At 50.3% G+C, this 27,401-nt stretch overlaps 1 protein-coding gene across 1 annotated transcript; it reads left to right on the top strand.

The window, feature by feature from the left end:
* Positions 1–13,432: 13,432 nt before the first annotated feature.
* On the top strand, positions 13,433–21,469 carry Tfap2c (transcription factor AP-2 gamma). Its single transcript, XM_055596199.1, has 7 exons — positions 13,433–13,480; positions 15,082–15,567; positions 15,655–15,706; positions 17,047–17,263; positions 17,775–17,893; positions 19,973–20,117; positions 21,184–21,469. Exons 1-7 carry the CDS (start codon positions 13,433–13,435, stop codon positions 21,467–21,469), a joined length of 1,353 nt encoding a protein of 450 aa, XP_055452174.1.
* Positions 21,470–27,401: the final 5,932 nt, after the last annotated feature.

Genomic DNA, 27,401 nt, shown 5'->3' with positions numbered 1-27,401 from the left:
AAGAGCACTGCCTGCTCTTGCAGAGGACCCAGGTTTGATTCCCAGCACCCACATGGTGACCTACGACTGTCTGAACCTCTAATTGCAAGGGATCCAACGCCCTCTTCTAGTCTCTGTGGGCATCATGCATGTTGCAGGCCCAATTACAGAAAATACATAAATGAGATAAAAAATAATAAATGAAATACAAGGTACATAAGCTAAAGGGACACATCTTAGTGTGGAGTTCAGCCAACACTTGCATGGTCAATAACTTCTTATGACAATCCCTAACGAGAGAACTAAGGCATTCCATTACCCGTGAAAGCCCCCTCCTGCTCTTTCCAATCCATTGGGCCCACCTGGATCAGAACACACTGTGCTGAGAGGTAAGGCCACCTTCCATCTGCAGGCAGGAAGCAGAGAGAGGGGAATCCCAGGGCTCAGCTCTCTTCCTGCTTCCTTGCCTCTTAGTCAGCCCCAGCCCCCAGCCCCCAGCCCCAGGATGGTGACACTGTGTTCAAGAGTGTCCTTCCTCCTCCCTCCACAGACAAACCTCTCTGGAAACTTTCCCAAACACACACACACACACACACACACACACACACACACACACACACAGGGTGTGTCTCTTATGTGATTCCAAATCCAGTCAAATTAATAATGAAGTTTACTTTTTTTTTTTTCTGTTGTGATAAAACATTATGACCAAAAGCACTTTGGGAAATACAGGTTTTACTTTATCTTGTACTTCTAGGTCATGTCTATCACTGATGGAAGCCAAGGTAAAAGACTTGAGGCAGGAACCTGGAGGCAGGAACTGAAGCAGAGATCCTGAAGAAACACGCTTGCTCTCAGGCTCACATTCAGCTCCCTTTCTTATACAGCCCAGGTCCACCCGCCCAAGGGTGGCACCGCCCACAGTGGGATGGGCTCTCCTCCACCAATTAGCAATCAAGCAAATGCCCTATGGACATGCCCACAGGCCAGTCTGAGGGAGGCAACCCTTCAATTGAGGTTTCCTCTCCCGAGGCATGTCATATTGACAACCAAGATTAGCCAGCACATCTTTACAACCACTGTTTGGACTTCTGCCACCGGTGACAAACGCCCTCTACTCATGGGCTCTCTCTCCGTGTATCCTCCTCCACATCTGCCCCATTCTGTCTGTGAGTTTCATAAATAAATGCCCGTTCGTTTCGTTGTGTAGGCACCATTGTAAACAGATACCACATGAAAGAAATCTTGTGTGTGTGTGTGTGTGTGTGCACGCACGTGTATGCTTGTGCACATGTATGCAGTGTTCATGTGTGAGCAGCAGCGTCCATGGCACATGTACAGCTCAGTGGGCAGACTCCTGGGAAGATGCTCATATTCTCCCTTGTTTAAAGTAGTCTCATCAGGTTGGATCCCTGTGAGTTCGAGGCTAGCCTGGTCTACAGAGTGAGTTCTAGGACAGCCAGGGATACACAAAGAAACCCTGTCTCAAAACAAAAAAAAACAAAAAACAAAAAAACAAAAACACAAGTGAATAGAGTCTCTTGGCTGTGGAGATGGCTCCAGAGGTAAAGGTGCTTGCTGTCAAAACTGACTGCCTGAGTTGGATCCCTGGGACCCACAGGATGGAGAGAAAGAACTGACTTCCATGTATGCCATGCCATGTCACCTTCCTACCCCTTTTACATACACACACACACACACACACACACACACACACACACAAATAAATAAATAAATAAATAAATAGATAAATAAGTAAATAAATAAATGTAGAAAAAATAAGAAGGGAGTGGGCTCAAGAGCTAGCTTGTGGTTAAGAGCACTGACTGCTCTTCCAGAGGGCCTGGGTCTAATTCCCAACCCACACCTAGCAGTTCTCAACCATCTGTAACTCCAGTTTTACATCCCCTTCTAGTCTCTGAGGGCACCAGGCATGCATGTGGTGTACAGACATACACATGAATAAAATACTCGTACATGTAATAGTAATAATAATAATAATAAATACATAAATAAAAGAAAGTAATGAATTACATTTTGTTAAAGATAGGAGCCTTCTGTTGCTTGCAGCTGCATATGGCAGGCTAATTTCATGGGACTCCCCCTGCCTCTCTTACCATGTCACACTTTCCACAGGTTCTGGGTATCTGAGCTCAGATCCACATGCTTGTGTGGCAAGTACTTTATCTACTAAGCCATCTTCTCAGCCCACGTTTATTTAAAAGGAAAAATAGAGATGGACCCCAAGGCTTTGATCCAGTTATGTGAGCATTGCCCTCCTGAGCTATGTGCTCATCCCTCTTTTTATCTTGTATTTGAGACAAGGTCTCAGTAAGTTGCCAGGCTATCCCTGAACTCACACTGTACTTTTACTAGTTATTTTTCTTTTGCTGCTATGAAACGCCATGACCGAGAACACTTATAGAGGGAAGGGTTGATTTGAGACTACGATTACAGAGCAATAGGCACCGGTGATGGAGCTGAGTAACAGGCACAGAGGCTAGGGCTGAAGCTGAGGGCTGCCATCTCAAAGCACAAGTTGGAAGCAGAGTAAGCATCTTGAACATTCTATTCCCTTGCCTGTGCTTCCTGAAGAGCTGAGATGGTAGGCCCTCAATGGGCGCAGCTCTGTGTCAGGTTACCTGTTCTTCCAACTGTTACAGACACTTGGTTTCTTCTCTAGTCAGGGACGGTTTCCTCCCTGCTAGGTGCCAACTTCACTTTCTCTCCTCAGGCTGCAGAAGGCATCTCCAGCATTGCAAAATGTTCCACAGGTGTCAAGTTACCTCCTTTGGAAGCTATGGATTCAGTCCGCAAGCCCCGCCTTGGCTGGTGGTTGTGCCTCAGGCCAGTTCTTGCTCTTTGCTTCACGCTTGTGTTGGTGAGCTCTCTGCTTCCTGTTCTGGCTGCCATCTCTTCCCGTTGCATGTATTCTTATCCCTCTGGAAACATAGGCCGATTAAACACCTCCTTCGAGAACTCGCTTTGGTCACAACGTTTTAACATAGGAATAAAAAAGTAACTAATGCAGAAGTTAGCCTCAGGGATGGAGTATTGCTGTGAAAAGCCTGGCCAAGTTGTTTCTGTTTTAGAGGAGTTTGGAGACCTTAGGATTTTGAACTAGGAAAATGGTCCTACACTGTAAGTAGAGGTTAAAGGGTCATTCTAGCAGGATGGATCCTGGAAGACAATAGTGCTGAGAGCTTGAGAGCTGTGTACACTGTGGAGGCCCAGCTCAAGAGGTTTCAGAGGGGAATATTAGCAAAGGGACTAGAGGCCGATCATGGGGTGCTTTGGCAAAGAGTCTGGCTGCCTTTGACCTGAGAATCTGCCAGTAGCTAAGTCAAAAAAATGTTACAAACTTAAATGTGGTATATCCCAGGTATGTGCTGGAACAGAGGCTGTAGTTGTTAAGGAGATTAGGAACTCTAATGGTCTGATTGGATCAAATGGAAGAGTTCTCCCAGGCCAAGGCCCCACATAGCACTTCTAATCTGTAAAAGGAAAGGGCCTAAAGCATTTTCTGCTCCTAGAAAGCAACTATAAACAACAGCTGCTGCCAGTGTGGTTCAATGGGATAAGGGTCCCACCCAAGCTGGCTGCAGAGCTTGGCAGCATCACCCACTTAGTGCTGGCTTTAAAAGCACCGAGGAAGCAAGAGTAAAGGGGCTGTATATTCTTCCTCTCTGGCCTCAGAGAAATGAGGCCAGGCAGCATGTGGCAGGGGAGTTCCCATGAGTAGACCCAGAGTTGTCAGGAGACCCTGAGAGGCCATTGTATGAGGTTGTGAAAAGGAAGCCTGGGTTTTGTTGGACACCCCAAGATGTTGGAGATGTCAGAGCTGTGTTTGCCAGAGAGCTGCACACAGGGAGTGGAATCAGCCTGACAAAGAGATGTACGTTCTAGGCGTCAAGGCTGGAATGGCAGAGCCATCTGAACTCTCGAGAGCAGACAAGGAATTATACGATTTGGAATTTTTCTTGCTGGGTTTTGGTCCAGTATTTCCTCACTGTGCCCCCTTTCCTTTTCTCTCTTTTGGGATGGTAATGCACATTCTGTGCCATTGTATATGGCGAGTATGTGATCTGCTTTTTATTTTCAGGGGGTGACAGTTAAGTAATTGCCTTGAGCCTCAGAAGATATTCTGGACTTTGCAGCAGTGTTGGAACTGTGGGGCTTTTGAAGTTGGGCTGGATGCATTTTGCATTATGATATGACCATGAGTCTGTGAGGGTCAGGAAGTAGAATGGGTTGAACCCCCTTAGGTTCATGTATTTGAACCCCTGGTCCCTAGCTGGCGGTGCTGTTTGGCGAGGTTTAAGTGGTGCCGCTTTGCTGAAGGAAGCGTGTTACTAGGAGTGGGCTTTGAGAGTTTACCACCTCACTCTACTTCCCGTTGTCTCTGTTTCAGTCTCTCTCTCTCTCTCTCTCTCCTTTATGCTCGTGTTAGAAAGTGTGAGCTCTCAGCTTCCTGCTTCTGCTGCCATTGCTTGCCTGCTGCCATGTTGGACTGTAACCCTCTGAAAGCATAAGCTCAAATAAATCCTGCTTTCTATAGGTTTGCTTTGGTCAGCACAAAAGTAACTAATATACCGTGCCGCATCTTCTGTCCTTCCTGAAGCAGAATTCCTACTTTCTAACCCCCATTTCTAGTTCTTCGGTGGAGATAGTGGGTTGTGACAGGGCTCTTTCCATGCAGCTCAAGCTAACCTCAAACTCCAAATCTCTGTGGCCCTGCCTCCAGAGTATTGGGATCAGGGGTCAGTCCCACTAGGATCCTTACTGCCATCTATTCTGAAGCATGCCTCTTGGAGCTGAAGCAAGGTGGTGTGTGCTGTAGGGACTGGAAAGGACATGATAGCTTGAGCCTCCACCTTTCCAGCTTGAGCCTCCACCTTTCCAGAAGATAGAATCAGGCAGGTGAGACGTAAACACAGTTTGGCATTGGCATAGGAATGGATGCAGGAGAACTCAGAGGCTGAAAGGAAAGAAGCAGAGGAAAGGCCAGGGAGACTCCCACTGTAGGTGGCATTGCAGGATGTTGTGCCTATGCAGTGAAGACAGCTGTCTGTCATTCCTCTATTCAGGAAAAAAAGCATTAGATAGGTGTGCTTAGAAAAGAGCTACTTGTTTTCATCTTGTGTCTACAGATGTTTTGGCTGCATGTATGTCTGTACACCAGTCACATGCTGTGCCCACAGAGGCCAGACTTCCCCTGGAACTGAAGTTACAGACAGTTGTGAACTTGCTTGTGGGTGCCGGGACCTGAACCCCTGTCGCCTGGAAAAGCAGCCAGAGCTCTTCCTGCCTCAGTCCCTCCAGACCTTGCCCTACATTATCTGTTTCAGCCTCTGCCAGGGGCCAGGTATGCACTGGAAAGCACTATTTTTGTTGTTGTTTTTGTTCACCTCTTCTGAGGCCTTCAGGGTTCCCAGGGTCAAATCTAAACATGGGTTTCTAATCCAGTCCTCTGGGACGGAGAGAGGAAATGGTGGAGTGAGGAGCAAAAGGGATGAGTTTGGGTGTGGGGCTGCCAAGCCCAGGCTGCTGACTCCACCTCACAGCTTCTGAGTAGGGTGGGAGTTCTACACATGTCCACAGGTACCGCTGGCCTTTGAGAACCCCTGCTTAGACTAAGTCAGGGTTCTTAACACGTAATAGAATCACACCTGGAAACAGACAAGACTGGGCGTGGTCCTATCGGGTCTGCTTCCACAGCAGCAGGTAACAAGATGAAGATGCGTTGTTGCCTCACAGGGCCGAGCTAGGAAGCTTCTTTGACTGTGTCTCATTTTCTTGGTTTTGAAGGCTAAAGATTTTTTGTTCAGTAGAATTGTGTGCATGTGTACACATACATGTACAAATACACATGTGTATGTATGTTTTCTGATTTGGCAGGGGGGTTCGTGGGCCCCGATGTTAAAGATGGTTTGGGGGATAGAGAGATGGCTTTTAAGAGTCTTTACTGCTCTTGCAGAAGACACAGGTTCAAATCCCAGCACCCATGAAGTTACCACAGTTAACCGAGAGGGCTCTAAAGCCCCCTTCTGGCCTCCATAAGGACTGCATGCAAGTAGGGCAGGGATATAAATGCAAGCTAACCCTCATACAACTAAAAATGTTAAAACTTTTAAAGGTGTGAGTGTGTGTGTGATGCCCTGTAACAACTGTAATCTCATCACTCAAGGGGCAGAGGCAGGAGAATTGCCACAGTTTCACACCATCTAGGCCTATGGGGCTGGAGATGATGCTGGTTTCATTTTTTTCTTTTTTTAATACTACAGAGTAGATCTCAAGCTCAACATAGTTTTCTTATAGTTCCTGGTTTTAATTAGGTGTCGATATTTACTGGATGAAGTTTCCCTCTGGATCCTTGGGTTGCCATGGTGACACTTTTGGCCTTTTGGTGTTGTTTTGGGCTGGCTGCCTGCTGAAATGAGTTCTAACAGGAAAGACTCTGAGCTTGGCACGGGGGCAAGATGTTTGTGTGCCTTCCGAGAAGGATGCTAGAAAGACCTGGAGACTTTGCAGAGAGGCTTCAGGGGCTAAAGGAGAAGCAGCAGCAGAAACCTGAAAAGCTTCAGCTTGCCTGGCTAGTGCCACCTCTTAGGAGGGTGGGGCCTTCGGTGGAGCAGGGACTGGGAACCAGGGCCTCGTGTTGATTGTTTGTTTTTCCAGGTCTGAGAAGAAAATTCAGAGAGCCTTCCTCAGGCAAGTGCTGTACCTCCCACCCCGGAGTCTCATTTTTGTTGTATTTATTTATTATTAATTGATGAGAACTTGCTCTGTCTTACTAACAGCCCAGTGTGGCCTCCAGCTCCTTTGGTCTCAGGTCTCTGCCTCCTGAGTGGTGGGGTCCTGCCCCAGGTGCTTTTCCTCCTCTCTCTCTACACTAGGGCTCTTGTGACCTAGGCAGCTCCCAGAACTATAGTCTGGGACTATACGTCTCTGTAGTCAAAGAGACATCCAATTGATGATGTTCATTGTCCTCATCTCCCAAATGTGGGTCAGAAGCCACCATGATAGACCGAAGTGCCAAACTTTCATGATATGCTCTGGTAGGACAGGATGCCACATTTCTGGAAACAGTCTATATATCTTGGTTTTTGTTTGTTTGTTTTGCTTTTTTTGTTTTGTTTTGTTCTTTTCTTTTCTTTTTCCACAGGGCCTTGTTAAGCAGCATAGGCCAGGTTGGACCTTACAATCCTCCTGCCTCAGCTTTCTGAGTGTTGGCATTACATCTAGTTTCTTGTATCTTTTGAATGTCTTTGGTTTTTTTTTTTTTAAATAATTTATTTAATTTTATTCTTTGTGCATTGGTATGAAGGTGTCAGAATCCATGGAACTGGAGACAGTTGTGAGATGTCATGTGGGTGCTGGGAATTAAATTCAGGTCCTTTGCAAGAGCATAACCACTGAGCCATCTTTCCAGCCTCCTGATTTTTTTTTTTTAATTATAGAAGTAATATGTACTCAGAAGCACAGTGAGGGTGACGAGGGCAACAATGGTGACAACGACAATAACCCCCAGAAACATGTAAGAGGAATAATGACAAAAAGCAAACACTACTTCTTTTCTGAAATGAAGTTTGAAATAAACCCAGAGTGTGTAAGAGTGATTATTATGTTTCTTTTGAAAGATCGTTGTGACATTAATTGCAAACCCCTCCCCAAGGACAACAAATCAACCCAGCAGAAAGGAAGCCTCCAACTGTAAGGAAATGCGTCAGCTTTATCACCACGGCTCCCCTCCCCCAGCCTCTGCCTATGGCTTCAGGGTATGGTCTGGCCTGAGTCCTCTGACTGGACTCTGTGAGTGGCCTGTGCTGCTATTAAATCAAATCAAATAAACAAAGTCCCGGAGGGCGCGGCTTGGTGGTAGACCAGGCAGGCCCTGAAACCGGGACTCTAAAGCCAAACAAGAGCAATACAAGCAGGGCTGTTTCGGTGGCTCACCCCCACCCCCAAAGTCACGCAGGAGGCTGAGTCAGGAGGCTCCACTGTGAATTCGTGGGTTGTTTTTTTTTATAAAGGACCCGCCCACACCCCCCACAAGAGTGATTAGTTTCCACCGTCTTTTTTGTGTTGTAGTCTTTGCCACAAGAAGTGACCAGAAGAAAATGTTTTGAAAAAAAAAAACAAAAAAACAAAAACGGACGGATCAAAAAAGCCCCTTGTAGGGGCATTGTGTCTGCCCCGCAATCACCGTTTGTTTTGCACAAGGCAAAAATTTACATTTCTTTCTCAAAGAGGCTCTCTCTTAAAAATTCTCCTTGTGCCTTTAAGAAAGGAGCCTCCGAAGGCTCCTGAGTTCCCAGTTGTGTCAAAGGGAAGCTGGGTGGAAGTTGCAGCAACTTCTCACCCCTTTTTCCTTTTATAAGGTATTACCTTAGAGAAATTTGTGAGGTGATTTCAACCCTTTTCCCCTGGCACCAAAGCCAGGTAAGTTGCCAGGACAGGGGTTTGTATGAAAGCCATCTGCGCCCTGAGAGGGAGAAGGGCCTCCGTAGTTCTTTCATTTCCCTGCTGAGCAATTGCTGGCCAGCACAGTAGGTGGTCCGCGTGTATTCGTCTCCATCCTGTTTTTGCATTATGGTCTTGCACTGTAGTCCAGGCTGGCCTGGAACTCACCATTGTAGGCTGGATCGACCTTAAAATTTCCATTCCCCTGCCTCAGCTACCCCAGTGTTAGAGCTGTACCTGTGAGCTACCACATCTGCTTCTGTTTTGGGTCTATTCTTACTTAACTGTGTTTGCATTTTACTGTACACTTAGATTTTTTTTTTTCTTTTTTAGCCCCTAAACCTGAGTGCCTGGACTGTTTCCTTAGTGAGAAGGTGCAAAGGACTTGCTCTAGCATTTGAAGATCCCTAGCCTTACCCCCCATTAGGTGTCACCCAGATAATTCGTTATCCCCTTCCCAATTTAATTTTTAGCTATATCTGGGAAAGTAGGAGGTGTCTGAAGTTAGGGCAGAACTAGAAATAAGGCTGAAAATTCATGGAAATGTCAATGGCTTGGGCCTTGAAATTAACTTTAAAAAAAAAAAGAGTCATTTTACATCCACAAGTAAACACTGAAAACCTCTGAGGAGACCCTTTCCGAAGGTGGAGTTTCCGAGGGGGTGGGAAGGAGGATAGGTAAGAGGGAGGAGACCTGACCAGGAGCGCCTTCCAATAGGGATAGCTGGCCTCTATGGGAATCTCTCCACCCACCCCTTTTTGCCTTTAAGAAATAAACGCTCCAAGCGAGTTTACAGCTCACGCCTCGGCCCTCGGGGAGCTCTTTCCGGCTGCACTTCTGTCTTTAACCCCAGCTCCCAGACGGCCCGGGAACTAACGCCATGAGTTTCCAGTTGCTAAGGGTGAGGAGCATGCAGGGCATCTGAGCCTCCACACATCGGCTGGGCAGAGGAGGACCGCTGGCGGTGACCGCCGGCTGGACCGGGGCGTCTGCCGTCTGCCGGCGCAGGGTGGCTCGCGCGCGCTGTCATGCCGCCGCCCTCGCCAGCCCTTGGCCACAGTGGGCCTCCTCTTCGCCTGGCGGCGACTAAGATAAGTGACTTAAGGCCGCGAGGCTCAGCTGGCCTAGAGGTGTGTGGAAGCCTAGGACCCTAGAAGGCCTCTAGGTACATGGGTCTCCCGCCTGCACTCGGAGCGGTTAGGTTAGGTCGCTTGGGGATGGGCCCCGGGAACGCTTGGGAAGGTGCCGGGGTCTACCTTCTAAGCTTTCGAGGGTTCGAGGGGGGGGGCAGGGCAAGGCAGTAACGGGATTGCCTCCTTCGGGGTTCTGGAGTCTCTAGAAGAGAGGCCTTAGATACCAGGCAGCTGTTCTTTGGCTTGAAGGAAGTTAAATTCAGATTTACCTTAGCTGCTCCGGAAGAGAGCAAGGGTTTGGTCAGCGTTTGAGCAAAGGAGAGCAGGATCCAGACCTGGGGCAGAACTGGGTCCCTGGAAGCCTGGTAAAGTCAAAGATCCTTAATTCCGCTTCGTTTCGGCTGTTGGTAAAGAGGTGCCCTGTGGGAAGACCCGAAGGCCGAGAAACTGATTCAGGCCCCTGCGGCCTTGAGCGAGACCCACCGAGCTGAGTGCACTGAGCGCCCCCTCCCCAACCTACGGGTGTGCGTGCGGCGCTCGGCGTGTGTTTATTTTGCTGGGAATTTTAAAAAATCGGTTGGTATTATTTTGGAGCACCCAAGGATTGCTGTCAACAGCACCTCTGGCCTCAGTTCTGGACGCTCCTTGCGCCTTTTAAAGGTACGTGTTCATCTGATGCATGTATATCGTGTGTGTGCACGCGTGCACACACGCGCGCGCTCCTCGGCGTGCTGTCTGTGTGTCAGTGGAGAGCTTGGCGGCAGTCGGTTCTCTCCTCCTACTCTGTGGACTGGTGGTTTTTAAACTTGGCGGCAAGCGCCTCCATCCACGGAGCCGTCTCTCTGGCCTATTTGGGAGCTGTTTCCAGCTCAGGCTAAGCCCGGCGCGTGCCCTGGAGAGTGGGGTGTGGATGGCCACCCTCCTCCGGAGATTTTTTTTTTTTTTGGGCGGAAACCGGTTTCTAGGGCCCTGCCCCGACCTGGGCAGGCCGGTAATTGACAGTAATCCTTCACTGTCCGGAGGGGCCGAACAGAGCGCCCCCCCCCCCCCCGGCACGTGGCGCCGCGCTTGCAGAAGCGATTGGGGGTCCACCTGTTCTTGGGAGCCCCTTCCCTAAGGCGAAAAGAAGAGTCCCATCGCGCGCGCGAGCCACAGTCCAGCTTTATAGATAACTCCAAGCTGCCTTCTCTGGCCTTGGGTGGTGGCGGGAGTAGGAGACGGGGCCGCCCAGCCACCCTGACAGAGGCTCACCCCTGCGTGCTTCCCTGGAGGTGGCTCACGTTTGGGTCGCCGGTGGACCCTGCACACACCTGGTCGCCCCCAGTCTGGTTTCCTGGGCCCTCCTCTGACCCTGGAGGGAGTGGGTCCTGGCTTGCCAGGGTGTGAGTGACTGCAGGCTCCCTAGGGGGCGGCAGAGCGGAGCCCCTGACAGCCTTCCACTCCTCCATCTCAGCTTTGGCCGCGCCGGGGTCTTAGTCGCGGTGGGGTGGGGTGGGGCGGCGGGGTGCGGAGTGGGCGCATTCCCCCAGCAACTGCCCGCGTACCTCCGGGTCTTCCCGTGGGCGAGGGGTGGGTTCATTTAAAATGTGGGAGCCACCGGATGAGGTGCTGAGCTCCAGGAAGGCGGAAGCTTCCCGCACCTGGACTGCGGGTCAGGTCTCGGCCCCTAAGCCGGGCGTGGGTGGGGTAGGGTCCCTCAGAGTCGCAGACAGTGAGTTCAAGCCGCCCTCTGCATGCAGCGCCGTGCTATCGCTTAAAAAGAGAATGGAGAATGGATAGCGTTGTCTAGCGGTTCCCGAGTCCCCGGACTCCGGGGCTGAGGGGAGGCGAGTGCAGACCCTCGCACCTCTCTGTCCCCTCCCCAGTGCCGAAAGCCCCTCTGGAGCAGAAAACACCCCGTCCCTCTGGGCTGTTTGGGCTAGCTCAGCAGTGGAAAGAGGGCCTGGGATAGGATGAGCCGCACCCAGGGCCAGGAGACTAACCGAACCTCACCAGACATGGCAGTCGCCTTTTAGAGACAGAGCCTGGAACCAGATCTTTCCAGTCCTGGACAGGAGCACAGAAGTGTGCTGGCGGCTCTGAATCCAATTCGCGGAGCAGGTGCCCTCTTCTCCACTGAGGGCCAGGCCTCAGTGTTTTGGAGGCTTCGTGTCAGAATGGCGTGCCTTTTAAACTTAGCTGGATCCCCCCCCCCCCCACGCTTGGTTCCCGAGGTTCCAACTTCCTGGAATTTTTAGTGCCAACTTATTAGAAAGTCATCTTGCATGTGGCTATTCTCTAAGTCAATGGGGAACGTTTGGCTCGGACGACATTTATTTTTAGTTACTTTATTTTAGGCCTATCTGTTTTTGTTTGTTTGTTTTTTAATGCTTACACGACTCAGAAGAGCAGCAGGGAGAAGGTAAATTACTTTATTCTGTGGATACGGGAGGCACAGTTCACACCAGGTCCTGGCCATTGGGCTGATGGGTATCAAGGATTGCATAATTGGCTTGGGAATCAAATCGAAATAGTCGCTGCCTGAAATTGCCTCCGGTCGTTTGAAGCCAATCTCCACATACTGTTGGGATAGACCAACAAAACCAGCTCTGGACAATTGTGGGATTTCTGTTTGGAATGAAAAAAATTAACTATAGTAATTGGGCCAAATAATTTCGTTTCTTTGAATTTAGAAATGAATATCACTGAACGTTGCTTTTAGACTTGAATGGTAAATCTTGGGGTTCGGCTGTATTCTGTAGAAGGAAGCAATTCTTTTTGCCTTCTGTGGGGTGAGATGTGTTCATATCTCCTCCAAGCGTGACCTCCCTGTAGTTCCCTTCCACGCTCCCAGTATCTCCTCATCCCACCCGGCCCGAAGAGCTGGAGGTCTATTCCCGGGTGAACGGCCCGCCCCGGTGCCAGCTGCGGAGCCGGCCCTCCGCAATGCTGGGCATCGCATCAGGGATCGGCCTGGGCAGGGGAGAGCTCCGGTCTCCTCAAGCCGCGGCCAGCAGCCAGTGATACACCTTCGGGCGACAGCGGTGACACGCCGTTGTCCGATTTATTCTGAGTAGCTATTCCGGTGAGTTACGCCTTCGGAGCTGCGGGAGCAGACTCTTCAGAATCCCTCCCCTTCCTTCCCCCAGTGGGTAGGATAGTAAAGGAGCCAGGGAGAGGGAAAGGGGAAGACGCCGGGGCGTATTGGGGCTTCCGCTGCTCCGCAGCCCAATCCTTAAATCTCTGCGGGAGCGGCTGGGGCGGGGTGTTAGGAAACCCCCGGGAGGAGAAGTCTTCAGCTCTCAAGGGACTGCAATCTTGAGGAGGATGGAGGAAGGTTCTTTGAGGTGGGGGAAATCCCGATTGTCAGCTCTGCCGTTCTCAGGTGTGCCGTGGGCCTGGCAAAGGAAGCCGCGTTCAGGTACCCAAGCCTGGCAGCTCTGCAGTTGGCAGAGACTGATGCCCCCCGCGAGCCCCTCGCGACGCCGGGCCGGGCTAGGCAGGGTGCGGGGCGGAGCTAGCCAGGGACTGGCTGGGGGCTGCCCCGCCCGGCGCCTGGGCCTCCACGCCGGCCCCCGGGGAGGAGTTATGATAATTTTCTTCTCATTAAGGCGTCCAGGTCCCCCCGGCTATCGCCGGGACACTGTGTGAGGGTGAGAGTCCTCCGGTCCGCGGCTGCGGCCTCTTACACACCTACGGCGGCCACATCTGCGCGCACAGCCACCAATGCGCGTCCAGTGACCGGGACAGCGAGGCCCGCGCGGTGCGTGGGCGGCGGCAGACGCCTGGCCACCGTGACCCCGATTGTGGATTTACCGCTCGGGGGGTGGGGGGAGCCTGGATTTAACTGGCGACTATTTTGGGGGACGCCGGACGCCATGTTGTGGAAAATAACAGATAATGTCAAGTATGAAGAGGATTGCGAGGTGAGCGGGGGGCTAGGGAACGGAGCCCCGCCGGCCCGAGCAGCGTACCGGGGCCGCCGGCCGAGGCTGGGGACCTTCGCGCGGAGCCCTCGCCTCCTGGAGGCATGAGGGCCAGTCCCCTGGACACCCCTCGGCCATCTCCCGGGCCCCCTGTTGAATCTGGTCTTGTCCCTCGGGGGCCGGGCCTGGCAAGAGCGTGGCAGACCCATCCACAAAGCTCAACAGTGGGTTCCTACGAAGCGCACGGCCCTCCTTTCCGTTTTCCCCGAAGAGCGAGCGTCCTGTCTCTGACTCTCGGACGTGGCTTTTTTTTTTTTTTTTCCCCCACGAAGTCTGTTCAAAGTGTCCACGAAGGCTTCCCTGCCTTCCCTGCGACACCTTTGCGGAGTCTCCTCCAAGGAAGGCTTGTCACCTGCCCCGCTACCTCCACGGGAGAGGAAAAGAAAAAAAAAATCCAAACAACTGCAGCTCGTTTTTTTTTTTTTTTTTTTTTTTTTTTTAAGAGAAGTGGGGGTTGGGGACTACGCGGTGGGGGTGAGGCCAGATGGGGCCTTGAGCGCTCGCGAGTACTCTAGCCTGTCAGACAGGTTGAGCTAGAGTTTCGGAGAGTAGGAGGGAGGGAGGCGGCGAGCGGGAAGAGGAAGAAGATTCAGGCGGCGCGAGGCGAGCCCCAGGGAGCGTGCCGGGGAGAGCGGGCGCGGCCGGGCTGCGGGAGCGCACCGCGCGCCCGCACGGCCTGGAGGGGGCTGCCCCGTGCGTGCATGCGCGGGAGCTCCCGCCAGGGGGCGACAGCTCCCCGCTCCTGTGCCCCGGCTACCCTTGTGACCCCCGGGACTGATGAAGACACATCTTTTAGGAATTAAGTCTGACCGCCTTGGGGCGAGGAGACGTGCGCGGGCAAAGGTTGCCCAATTTGGCAGAGTCCTTTTCATTCTTTCTCTACACCGGCTGGTGTGAGAACCTTGACCGTGGCGGGGCTGGAAGACCTCGCTTCCCAAAGGCGCAGAAGGCACGGGCTTGGCTAGCAAGGATCCCAGCTCCCGGTCCCGCGTGTTGGCGCCCGCTCTCCGGACGACCTGACCGTATCTGGCCTTACCTGGGAGTGTCACTTCCGCCCTCGGTGGTCTCGCCTCCCAAGGGAGTGGATGGTCCTTAGGGCGGGGAAAATGTGCTCCTTGCCGCCTGTATTACGTATTATCTGCGACGGCTGCCTTTGGCGCGCTGCGGGGAGATGGGAAGGCTGGTGAGCGAGTGCGATTTGAGCCGGGTTCGCCACACGCCGACTTCCAGGGGCACCGCTTACCGCCACGGCCACGGCCTCTCCCGGACGGTGGCAGGGAGCTCACACTTGGCACCTCCGAGCGCCCCAAGCAGTACAGCGCCTTCGCCTGTGTGCTTGAAGGACTCGTTCCCCCAGGTCTTAGACAGATGGTTTACAACGAAGTCCCTGGGGCGCATTGTCCCCGGGCGCCCTCGGGCTCAGGGGCGGGTCGAGACGGGTGGTGCGAGCTTGACGGGGCGCAGAGGCGCTCCTCCCTTGGCTGGCCTGTTCGCTGTAGCAGGGTTTCGTGTTAACCGGGTTTCTGCCGTTTCTCTCCCAGGATCGCCATGACGCCGGCAGTAATGGGAACCCTCGCATCCCCCACCTCTCTTCTGCTGGACAACATCTCTACAGCCCCGCTCCGCCTCTCTCGCACACCGGGGTTGCCGAGTACCAGCCGCCGCCCTACTTCCCGCCTCCCTACCAGCAGCTGGCATACTCGCAGTCCGCCGACCCTTACTCGCACCTGGGAGAGGCTTACGCCGCCGCCGTCAACCCCCTGCACCAGCCTACTCCCACCGGCAGCCAGCAGCAGGCCTGGCCGGGTCGGCAGAGCCAGGAGGGCGCTAGCCTGGCCTCGCACCACGGGCGCCCTGCAGGCCTGCTACCCCACATTTCAGGGCTGGAGGGGGGCTCGGTGAGCGCCCGGCGGGAAGCCTACCGCCGTTCTGACCTGCTGCTGCCTCATGCCCACGCCCTGGAAGCCGCTGGTTTGGCGGAGAACCTGGGGCTGCACGAGATGGCTCACCCCATTGAGGAGGTGCAGGTGGGCAGCGGCGCGCGCCGGGGGCTGGCCCTCCAGCCTCTCCACCTTCCTCCAAACTTAAAAGAAATTGTCGCTTTTCCCCCCCAGAATGTGGACGATCCGCACCTGCTTCTTCATGATCAGACCGTCATTCGCAAAGGTAAACAGTGACCCTTGGTGCCTTAACCAGTGAAGTTGCCCCTTTTCTGGCGAGGTGGGGGTATGAAGTGGCTAGCGTGGGTCATCCAGTGGAGGAGGGGCCTGGCGATGACACCCATCCGGAGACTACATTTGAAGTAGTAGAAAAATCATTATTTCTGACCTGGACTAAAAGAACTCCGAGGAGCCGTAAATTTTGAGAGATTTTTGGTGGTGGTGGTGATACTTTCGAAACAAAGTTTAATTCTGTAGCCCAGGGTGGCCTTCAACTCACTGGAAACTCTTGGCTTAACCGGTGGCTTAACTCTGGCATTACCGGTGGGAGGCTGTCATTTAACTTGAAAACAGAAGAGACAAAAAAAGGACACAAACAGTACCCCGGATGACGGTTTCTAATTGTTGAAAAGATTGAACTAAATTTTACTTTTAAGAAGTACATTTATTATTATGTGTGTGGGGGGGGTGTCAAAATCTAACCTGTAGAGGTCGGTTTTCTCGGCTTCAGAGGTTGAACTCCGGGCAGGCTTGGCAATGAGCGCTCTACTACTGAGTAAAGGGATTTTATTTCTTCTGCATAGCTATTGGAGAGGCACTCAATTCTAACACTATTTAACAGGTTCCTCCACACTGCCTTAATAAGGACAGACCTTGGTGATTTTATAGGAGGGGAGGGGATTGGGGAAATCGGATTACAGTGGGTGGCTCCTGATTGAGTTATACACTGACTGTTATTCGGTCTTTGAGGGGAAATGGAATCACCCTAAATTACAGGTAGTTAAGGTCTTGGGACCGTGAACTGCATGAGTAGTAAATTGGGAGAGGACGGGGTTTGGAGAAGAACACCTGGGAAACAAACTAAATCTCTGAGGAGATTTAAACAGACCTGTCGAATCTGTGTTTCTGAATTCCCCCGCTGTCAGCTGCACGGAAGGGTTCGGGCGATTGATCTAAGTGTGCCCTGCGGTTTCAGCTTATGATGGCCGGGGGTAGGGGGAGGATGCCATTTATTTTGTATTGAAGCAGTTTTCTGAAAGCAAATGCTTTAATTAAACAGATTACTGTGGTGGCCAGGAACTGGGAGGAAAAAAAAAAAAAACCAACTCCTCCATGTGTGGAATCTTGACTAATTAAGGTTAGGAGGTGTTAACGCATGGTTTCAGACTCCAGTCTTTAAAGAAAGACTATAGCTTTTAAAAGCCTTCTTGCAATACGTAATTCTCTGTTGGGACCTTTCCGAAGGCCGGCGGCCTTCAGCTTTGGCTTGCCTTTTTGAAAAGGTCTCTGCCCCGTCCACTTCTAATGACAGACCTGTTCCACTGTCGCCCATCCCCACCCCCGCAGGACCCATTTCAATGACCAAGAACCCTTTGGGCCTCCCCTGCCAGAAGGACCTGGTGGGAGCAGTCATGAACCCCAGCGAGGTGTTCTGCTCTGTCCCCGGAAGACTGTCCCTGCTCAGCTCCACATCTAAGTACAAAGTGACCGTGGCTGAGGTGCAGAGGCGACTGTCACCACCAGAATGCCTAAACGCCTCGCTCCTGGGAGGCGTGCTCAGAAGGTGACACACGGTTGAGGGCCCCCTGGGGGTTGGGTAGCCGAAGGTGAATATATATGTACGAGGGTCTAGAGGTATTTTTAACATTTATGTAACTTTCATATCTTAACACTGAATCCTAATCTGTGTTAAGAGAGCTTTTTAGTGCATCTTCTTCCCAAAGTGCCAAATGCAGAAGGCGCTAAAGCAGCAGTAACAGGTTATTATCATTTGGTTGGGATTAAGAGGCAGCAGCTGTGGGAGGGCAGGGGGGGTGGCTTCTAGTGCTCCCCACCAGGAAGTTGGGGGAGGGCTGCCAGAGTCCTGAGTGGAGGTCTTTTTGCACCCCTGCTAATGGAAGTATCCTGAGATTTTTAGAGGGAAGTCGGGTTTGTGGTTTTGTTTGCTTGGTTGTCTTTATTCCTTCCTTCCTTCCTTCCTTCCTTCCTTCCTTCCTTCCTTCCTTCCTTCTTTCTTTCTTTCTTTCTTCTTTTTTTTCTTTTCTTGAGAGTAGCCAACTTTCTTTTCCACACAGAGCAAAATCCAAAAATGGAGGCCGGTCCTTGCGGGAAAAGTTGGATAAAATTGGGTTGAACCTTCCAGCTGGGAGACGGAAAGCTGCCCACGTCACCCTGCTCACATCTCTCGTGGAAGGTCAGTGCCGCTGTGCTTTCACTTTTACTGACTTCAAGACTGTCCTAGAGAAAACACAGTCACTCTTATGAACTCATCACCCACGGAAGTTAGAGCATTTCAGGGTGTTCACCGCAATGGATTGTAACACTTTACCTGACAAGGTGATGTTTACACCTCTGGATGCTGATACAACGCATTTGGGGGCTTCACTCAGAAAGTTATGTTACCAAATTTTGATATTTTTTTTTTCTGAACCAATGAAATCATATGATACAATGGCAAAACTTTCCCTGTGAAGTGAACCAGCTTTTGAAAGTTGAAAGGTGCAGTCAGTGATACCTCCACTGACAGTCAGAATCGCTGTTTTTCCTTCTGACTACACTAAGGGTCCTGCTTAGTGTATACAATGAGCTCTGGCTCAATTTTTATCATTTCTTCCTTTCCATCAAAAGAGGGATAATAAGGAATGAAACCTCTGGTCCACAGCTGAGCCTCTTTCTCCATTCCTGAGGTCATAGCTGCGTTCGTCCGTCCAGTTTTTGAATGGAGACCCTTCCCCTAGCCTGGAAGGTAGCCAAGACTGCCATGCTTGGCCTTTAAACGAAAAGACAACAAAGTAAGGAGCATGTTGTTACCGAAGCAAGGAAGGTGGACTTACTCGCCAGTGCCTCCGCCGAGGTCCGTGGGCCCCTGTGCTGTCCACTGGCGCTGCCTAGCTTAGGCTTACGATGGCCACAGAGAGTGAGTTCTTCAGAGCAGAGAGAGTGGTGTTCCAACAATGCTGTCTGGATTCTGACTCGCCCTCCCCCCCTACACCCTGGCCTTCACACAGTCTTGAGCCCTAAAGCAAGGTTACCTTTATTGGAAGAAGAAATTATTTTTCTCCCCTTTCTCTCCCCACTCCCGAAACCCCCTAAACCTTTAGGTTAAGGCTTTGTTTTCAGTCAAGGTGTCCCCAGCCTCCACTCTTCCTAGCATTGCTGGTTGAACCCAGGAACTCAGCTCCACCAGAGTCCCATCTCTGCCTTGAGCCTCAACCTCCTGAGAACAAGGTCTCAGGCTTATCACACTGCTGTACCGACTTCTTCCTATTTTAATTCTTCCTATTTTAATGTCTTTTGAGACTGAGCCTTCTGTGTCCCCTGGCTGGCTGTGTAGCCTAGGATAAACCTGAAATGAGCTTCCTGCCTTCACCTTCCTAGAGTTTAATTTTTTTTTTTTTTTTTTTAAAGAGTGCTGGTGTACACCTTAACTGCTAGCACTCTGGAGGATATCTTTTGAGTTCAAGGCTTTCCTCCTCTACCTACAGCAAGTTACAGGTTAGTCAGTACCATACAGGGAGTCCCAGTCTTGAAAGCAGGATTCTAGACCACCACCCGCCGTGGTGGAAGTAAGACGCCTTTAATCCCAGCATTTGGGAGGCAGAGATCTCTGAGTTCAAGGCCAGCCTGGTCTACAGAGTGACTTCCAGGACAGCTGGAGCTACACAGAGAAGCCCTGTCTTTGAAAAACCAAGGGGAAAAAGATAAGAGAGCCTAGATTACCCCTTAGGAATCATGGCAGACACTGGAGACCCTGCCTCAAAACAAGAAGAAAACCAACTCCTGAAAGCTGTCCTCTGACCTTGAACACCATGCAGTACCATGCACACAGGCACATGCACATACATGTGCAATTAATGACAAATTGGGACGCACCTAAGGGCAGCAAGTATGGGATTTTACTTTAGAAGACAAAGGGAGGAGCTAAAGAGATCCGGTCTGTGATTAAGAGCACTGGTTCCTCTTCTAGAAGTCCTGAGTTCAATACCCAGCAACTACATAGTGGCTCAGAACCTTCTATAATGGAATCTGGTGCCCTCTTCTGTTGCACATACATACAGGAAGACAGCACTCACATACGTAAATAAGTAAAACATTAAAGAAGCCAGACCATGGTAGTATACACCTGTAATCCCAGCATTCCCAGGGAGGCAGAGGCCAGCCTCGTCTACAAAGGGAGTTCAGGACAGCAGGGTTAAAAAAGAAAAGACAAAGTGAATAGGCTGACCGCAGCCACTCTAGACCCTAAACCTCTTGGCAACTGCTGCTATTGTAGGCGAAGCCGTCCATTTGGCTCGGGACTTTGCCTATGTCTGTGAAGCTGAGTTTCCCAGTAAAGCAGTGGCTGACTATTTAACCAGACCGCATCTTGGGGGACGGAATGAGATGGCCACGAGGAAGAGTATGTTGTTGGCAGCACAGTGAGTATCTGGCCTGCACAGCCTCCCCCCTCCCCCAGGGGGCTCAAAACCCCAAAGCAATGGGAAATAGCTAGAGCTTTGCTGAGTCAGACCAGCAACATCTAGTGGCATTTAGAGGAGGGGAACCACGATGAATTGCTTCTTCATCCTAGGGGGCACTGGTGGCTGCTGACTCGGCTCACAGGAGTCAGCACACCCTGCTTATTCCATTTGGGTATGTGCAAGACTTTGTGCAGCTCAGTTAGCAGGGTTTGCCTGGTATGCATGAAGCTAGGCCAGCATCTTCAGCACCACATAAAAACTGAAGCCAGTCGTGGTGACGCACGCCTTTGGTCCCAGTACTTGGGAGGAGGCAGATCTCTTGAGATTGAGGCCATCCTGGTCTACAAAGTAAGCTCCAGGACAGCCAGGGCTACACAGAGAAACCCTGTCTCAGAAAAACAAAACAAGTCCACCCCACCCCACCCCAAAAAAATGGGAGTAGCTCCAACCTGGGCTCTATGAGACTGGTCCTTTTACCTTGGCCAGGTGTGTCTGGACTTGATCCACTTACCTTTTCTCATTGCAGCAGAAATTAAACGAGAGCCATTAATTGAGGACCTGGCACAGGATAGGTGCTAAGTAGAGAGGTGTGGGATTTAGAGTTTAGGGGATGTCTCACTTAGTAGACTGCTTGCTTTGCATACGTGTAAATTCATACCAAGAGCAGAGGTGAATACCTATGATCTCGTACTGGGGTGGTAGAGGCTGGAATAAGTTCAAGGTTGTTCTTGGCTACATGGTGGGTTATGGTGGGTTCAAGGCAAGCAAGGTGCTTTTTTTTTTTTTTTTTTTTTTTTTCTTAAGACAGGGTTTCTCAGTGTAGCCTTGGCTGTCTTTGGACTCCCTTTGTAGACCAGGCTGGCCTTGAACCCACAGCAATCCAGGTCCTTCTGCCTCCCTGAGCACTGAGAGCCCCCCATGCCTGGCTAGTAGATACATTCTTGCTTCCAAGTTCATTCTAACGGGATCAGGGCGGAATTCATTCTGTCAAGAGCCAAATAACGTTCACCAATTGTCCCCGCAGGCAGGTGTGCAAAGAATTCACAGACCTTCTCCATCAGGACCGAACACCCAACGGGAACAACAGGCCCACCCCGGTCTTGGAGACGAACATACAGAACTGCTTGTCTCATTTCAGCCTGATAACTCATGGCTTTGGCAGCCAGGCCATCTGCGCCGCCGTGTCTGCAGTGCAGAATTATATCAAGGAGGCTCTCATCACCCTCGACAAGTCCTACATGAACCCAGGGGACCAGAGTCCAGCTGATTCAAACAAAACGATGGAGAAAATGGAAAAGCAGCGGAAGTAAAGCTGTTGTGTGGAGGCCAGAGAGTGAAGGAAGAGGACTGGAGCCCCTTCCACCGGGGCTGCCTGGGAAGCATCCAGACGGGGGCAAGCAATTACCATCCACCTCACTCATGGAGTCTGCCCTCTTGGAGTCTTGTGACTTTTCTACTTAACCCTGGACATGCTTTCCTGAAGCGATTTGGTTTGGTTCTTTTACTCATTAAACATTTATATTTTTTTGGAAATCCAGTCCCTCTCTGAAAGGTGCTATGAGTTTTAGAACTCTTTTGTGAAAGCTTCCTGGGCCAACAAGAAACTCCGTGCTTAGCTGCTGACACAGCAGATGGGAGTACGATAAAGGGATTGATGGTTCATAACTTATTTTTTTTTCAGTGTTAAGATAATGGCTGGCTTTTATGTCCACAAAAATATTTATCTAAAATTAAAAAAAAATAATAGTATTTATCTAGCTTTCCCCACCCCCTCAGCCATCACACCTTCTGGTAGGAGCCAAAGGTCAGACGTTCTTAGCAGCTATTAAGTGGTATGTGACAGGTTTGTAGCCCCTGCTCAAAAAGGGCTCTCCTGTTTTGTTTTGTTTTTTTTTTAAAAAAAAAAAGAAAGACGTAGAAAGCAAAGCCTGCTGGTTGTTTCATGTTTCCTTCCTCTTTATTAAAAAAAAAAATATTGAAAGTTTAAAATTCTATAGATAGTAGATTTTTTTTAAATGACCTGTTCCTTTAAGGTATAGAAGCTTTATTTGCATATTTATTTCATATCTTGATTTTTTTTTCCACATAAACTTGAAGAGGGTAGGCACACAGCGGCGCCTGTCATCCCCAAGTCCCCAAGGAAGCTCTGTGTTGAAAAACTGTTGAGTGTACAGATTTTATTTATGCATAATTTAATGGGATCTGTAAATACTTCTTATGACTTTTTGAGAAATGGGATTCGATTTTAATATTAACTTTTAATGGTGATGGGTACCATAGCCCCTCCCTCTAGATTTTATGCATATGCACACAGGGTATTGAGACTGAAGATGAAGCTGGGCTTTGCTCTTGGCTGGTCAGGCATTATTTAATTGGAGCTGTCTAGAAAGCAATATACATCTCGTTCCTGCGGGCTGAACCAGAAGGTCTAGAGTATAGTTTGTGTGGGTGAAGTGTGGACTGGGATTGAACCTCTATGCCTGTAAGTGCTACCTAAATAATTGTTGTGTGTATGATACCTGTAAAATAAAAATATTCTCGATAGAATCTGAAAGTCTGGTTCTGACCCATTTTTTCCTGCAGCTCCTAGGAAAGTAGGATCGATCAAGGCTAACCTGAGGCTTGACTTTGCTTTGGTTAATTCTATAGACAGAATAAGGAACTCTTGGTGCTATGGAAGGATCTTGAAGCTTTTCTCTCTCTAGTTGACGCTGCTCAGTTGCCCCAAAGCCTTCCTGAGTTCATCTTTTTCGTCATGAGCTGAGTACCAGCACCTGGAGGTGCTGGGAACATGCTCTCAGGACAGGCTTTGCTTTTGAAAGAGGGGGTTAATTTTTGCTGTTTGTCTTTTGGTGATGAGCCTCCAGTATGCCCAGCCTATGCTCTGCTGCTTTGTGGGTACCCCAAGCCTAGGGTGACGAGTTTTGAGGGGCTTTGGGTATCACCTCGTATGAATGGCTGATGCTGCTTGACTGGGCATGAAGTCTTCCCGTGTGTTCTCAGGCAGATCTTAAGGGGAGGATATTGCATCAGTCAAACCCAAGAGTGACCTGGGCCTTTAGTGTGTTCGGCGAAATTTGAATTCTCCGTCACTGAAGACAGTGAAGGCTCCATGCACTTTTTTCTCATTTTGTCTGCCTGGGGTGAGTTAGAGGCGGCGTGGGAGCCCGTGTGCTCGCTGAGCTTTTGGAACTTGGATGCACACTGTCCGTACTTGGTGTTTCTTGTTCAAGTGGCCTGGCATGGCCTCCAGGAAGTGAGAGGTTAATAGTTTGGCATGCATGGCTGGGCTTCAAAGGGAAGTGGGGGCAGGAGGATTTTCCACTTTGGATAAAGTCATGGCTTCGGCTCCGTTCTTGTAGTCCTTAATTCCTAATTCCCTCCCTAGCACACAGCCACTCCTGACTTCACATTGGCATGGGATGCTCCACTAACCCCGAATTTGCTCCTGGCAGCGGGTTGTTGGTCCCTGTACATCTCCATTAAGTTGGATTTATCTGGTTGATACGTCAGGGCTGCAACTGGCTTTGCTTTCACTCAGGGAAAAGAGGTCTTAGGTTGGCAGTTATTTCTCAATCAAGACTTGAGACACTGGGTGCGAAAAGGAAGTCACGGGGGCAAAGGGCTGAAAGAAAAGGGATGGTTTTTCTTAGCAGACTCGTTGGGACCAAAGTCTGGCTGTACTCAAGTGCACTGCCGACAGCATGCTGGGAGCTCCCTCAGGTCAAACAGGCCACAGACAAGCTGGGACCAAAAATGCAGGGGACAAGTGTCTGCTGCCGGAGGCCTCTGAGCTGGTGCCCTGTGACTCAGAACCAATACTTTACAGGGAACCCACAGACAACCTGCTGACAGTGTTCCCAGGGAGCTCTAGGCCACTAGTTAAAGATGGGGCCATGCCTTTTAGTCAGGTCCAAGACCACTCGCCTTCCTGAGTAGGACAGGTTTTCTGTTAAGCTTTGCTACATGAGCGAGCATCCTCTCTGCTGGACTGGATGCTGGCTGTCCCAGACAGTGCTTTCTTTATTTCTTTGTGTCTACTGTGTGTGTGTGTGCATGTGGGTGCATGCTTGTGGAGGTTACATCAGGTGTCTTCCTCTATGGCTCTCCACCTTAATGTTTGAGGCACCGTCAATCACTGAGCCCAGAGCACACTGATTCAGCTAGACTGCTGGCCAGACACTGAACCCAGAGCACACTGATTTATTTAGCCAGACTGCTGGCCAGAGAGCTCCAGGGTGCCTCCTGTCTACCTTGGCGGCAATGGTATTCCAGGCATGTGGGCGCCACTGCCTCTAGCTCTTTAATAGAGGTGTGTTTGTGATTTTCATGTTCTGTGTCTATGTGAGTGCTTATGCATGCCTACCCTATGTATGTACCTGTATCTAACTGGAGTTACAGATGGTTGTGAGCCGCCACATGTGGGCTGAAGGAACTGAGCCCAGGTTCCCTGCAGGACCAGCAAGTCCTCTTAACCAAAGAAGCATCTCCCTGGTGCCTCATGCCTGAGTTTTTTGTTTTTTTTTTTTTTTTTTTTTTTTTTTTTTTTTGGTTGTTGTTTTGTTTTTCTTTTTTAAAAACGGTGCCAGGGATCCAAACATAGGTCCTCATGCCTGCACTGCAAACACGTCCTGGCTGAGCTATAGCCCTGGCAGCTCTTTTAAGTTTTTGAAACAAGGTCTTGCTGTGTACCTGTTACTGTCCCGAAATACACTATGTAGCCCAGACTCGCTTCACACTAAACAATCCTCTTGTCTCCACCTCTGGGGGTTGTCTGGGGAGGGGCTGGGATTATAGGCATGTACCACCATGCCCAACTACGGACTTGGGCATGTTTTTTTTTGTAAGGCACAAGTTGTCACTGCCCTCTGGGAGAAGCACTCTCAAGAGGTTCCTTTGTCCCAGCTTGCTGAAGGAACCCCAGTGTGTCTGTCTGAAGGTACACAACGCCCTGAATTCCATGCCCATAAGGGGCGTCTCGGCAGGACCTTACATCTGTTGGCTGGCATCCGGGTACCTGGCACCCCTACCCTGCACACAGCACACCTGTGGGTTCTCTGGGAGGCTAGAGAGGGTGTTTTCCATAACTGTTCACGCTTGTCTTATCTTCCATGTGCATGTGATTTGAGCCGTGCGTTAAGCAAGAGACAAGGCGGCTGTTTCTCATTTGAGATGATTCCATAACAATGGCGGGCATTCTTTTCTTTTGGGGGGTCTGGTGTGAGGCTGAGCTCCGAGAGACCTCAACTTCCTGGATGTGAATGTTAAACACCAAAGCGAAACAAGGTAGGGTCATGGACGGGTGAGAAACAAAGGGACTTCTCTGAGGAACCAGGCAGAGCCTGGGGCTCTGGAGCCCACTGCTTGCTTTCCCTGGGGGGAAATGCTGGCTAGGGTATGTTCCTGAAGAGGCCTTTCTAATGACCTCAGTTTCTCCAGCCTTCACTGCACGTGGGTAGATCGGTGTTCCAAAGTGGCAGTTAAATCTACCTGCCTTTATGTGCATGGGAATAACTTTGAAGTGGCTGTTGTCTGTGATGACTGTGTGGTTCCTTGAAATATATTTGGCAGATGACTGGGGTTCTCTGTGAGTCCTAATTTTGCAGTGGCCCCGTGCAAGGTCACCTCTAGCCAGCTGAGCTCAGCGGGCTGTGAAGACTTTCCCCCAGCAGTTGTCGATGGAGGAAACGTCCTTCTGCTTTCCACACTGCAGGGCTGTGGTTCACAAGTGTGCCTTCTGAACTAGATGTGATTTTTTTTTTTTTTTTTTTGAGACAGGGTTCCTCTGTGTGTAGCCTTGGCTGTCCTGGAACTCACTTTGTAGACCAGGCTGGCCTCAAACTCAAGAGATCCGCCTGCCTCTGCCTCCCGACCATACTCTGACATGCCCAGCTAAATATTTCTCTTGAATGGTATGTTGACTTTTCTCAGCCAGAGCTTCTGTGCCTTGAGTGTCTCTTCCTGTTCCCTCATTTGCCTCCCTGAAGCCTATGGGGTCGCTCTCCCCCAGGAAGAGTGGAGGCTCTGGCTGCTGTCAGAACCTGACCCTTTCCTGGCTTTGCATACCCAGGTTGGCATCTTGTCTAATGCCAATTCTGATGCCAAGAAGCAAATCACACCTTGAACGTCTTTGCTGGTAACAGGGAACATGATCTCCTTTGGAGATGAACTTGACCTCATGATTTTTAGAATGACTTACATTAAAGTCCATATTTCATGGATCACTCATTGTTTTTGGCATAATAATACAAGTCATTTCCTTGCTTCTTTTGGATAACATCTCCATGGGTGAAGTGAATAAGGGAAAAGGGTGGAAATCGAAGTTGAAAGGCCTGATTCCAGAGGCTTGTTCAAGGGATAACTTTGTTAAGGTTTTCAAGGTCAAAACTGTTTCAGGGTGGTGTGTGTGTGTGTGTGTGTGTGTGTGTGTGTGTGTGTGTGTGTGTATTGTTTGTGGGTTGTCAATATATGTTTTTTTTTTTTTTTAATCCTGGACTTGATCTGAAGACCAGACTACCTCAAACTCACAGAGAGCCAACTGTTTAGTGGGTGTGTGTGTGTTCACATGTACCAGCCAGGGCTTTGGGGAGGGAGAGTGTAGGACTCAGTCCTCTGCTTCCACAATATTGGTCCCAGGTTCTGCAGAGCAAGGTGCCTTGACCCTCTGAGCCATCTGGCCGGCCCAGACTCTTTTCTATGTTTTTCTCTGTTCATCCCCAGACAGATGGCGGCCCATCAGAACCAGCTTTCCCTGTGGGTCCTTGCACCTTGGCTGGGTTTGCTGAATCTGACTGAGAGCCAGGCCCAGGCTCTGTTGCAGTTTTGTCTATTTTATAGTTAGTGCTCATCCAGAGAATCAAATTAAAGGAGCTGAGGGAGCTGGAGTGATGGTGAAGAGCACAGGCTGCTCTTGCAGAAGTCCTGGGCTTGACTCCCAGCACCCACATGGCTGCTTACAACCACCAGTTACTCTGGTTCCAGGAGATCCAAAGCTCTCGTCTGACCGCCTCAGGCACTGAGCCTGCACACGGCACACATACATACATGCAGGCAAAACACATTCCCGTAAATAAAATAAAATTTATAAAGATAATACAATTTTAAGAAAAGAGTGGGGGGGGGTGAAGAAGAAACAAATGTGACTAAAGCTGGGGTGTGGCTCAGTAGCACAACACTTGCCTAACAAAGAGGGAAAGAAGGAAGGAAGGAAGGAAGGAAGGAAGGAAGGAAGGAAGGAAGGAA

The sequence above is a fragment of the Psammomys obesus genome, unplaced genomic scaffold, assembly GCF_907164565.1.
Source record: "Psammomys obesus unplaced genomic scaffold, mPsaObe1.curated_primary_1811, whole genome shotgun sequence".
Classification (NCBI taxonomy): domain Eukaryota; kingdom Metazoa; phylum Chordata; class Mammalia; order Rodentia; family Muridae; genus Psammomys; species Psammomys obesus.
The sequence above is the reverse complement of the archived record's forward strand: the minus strand, read 5'-3'. Positions and strand labels throughout refer to the sequence as shown.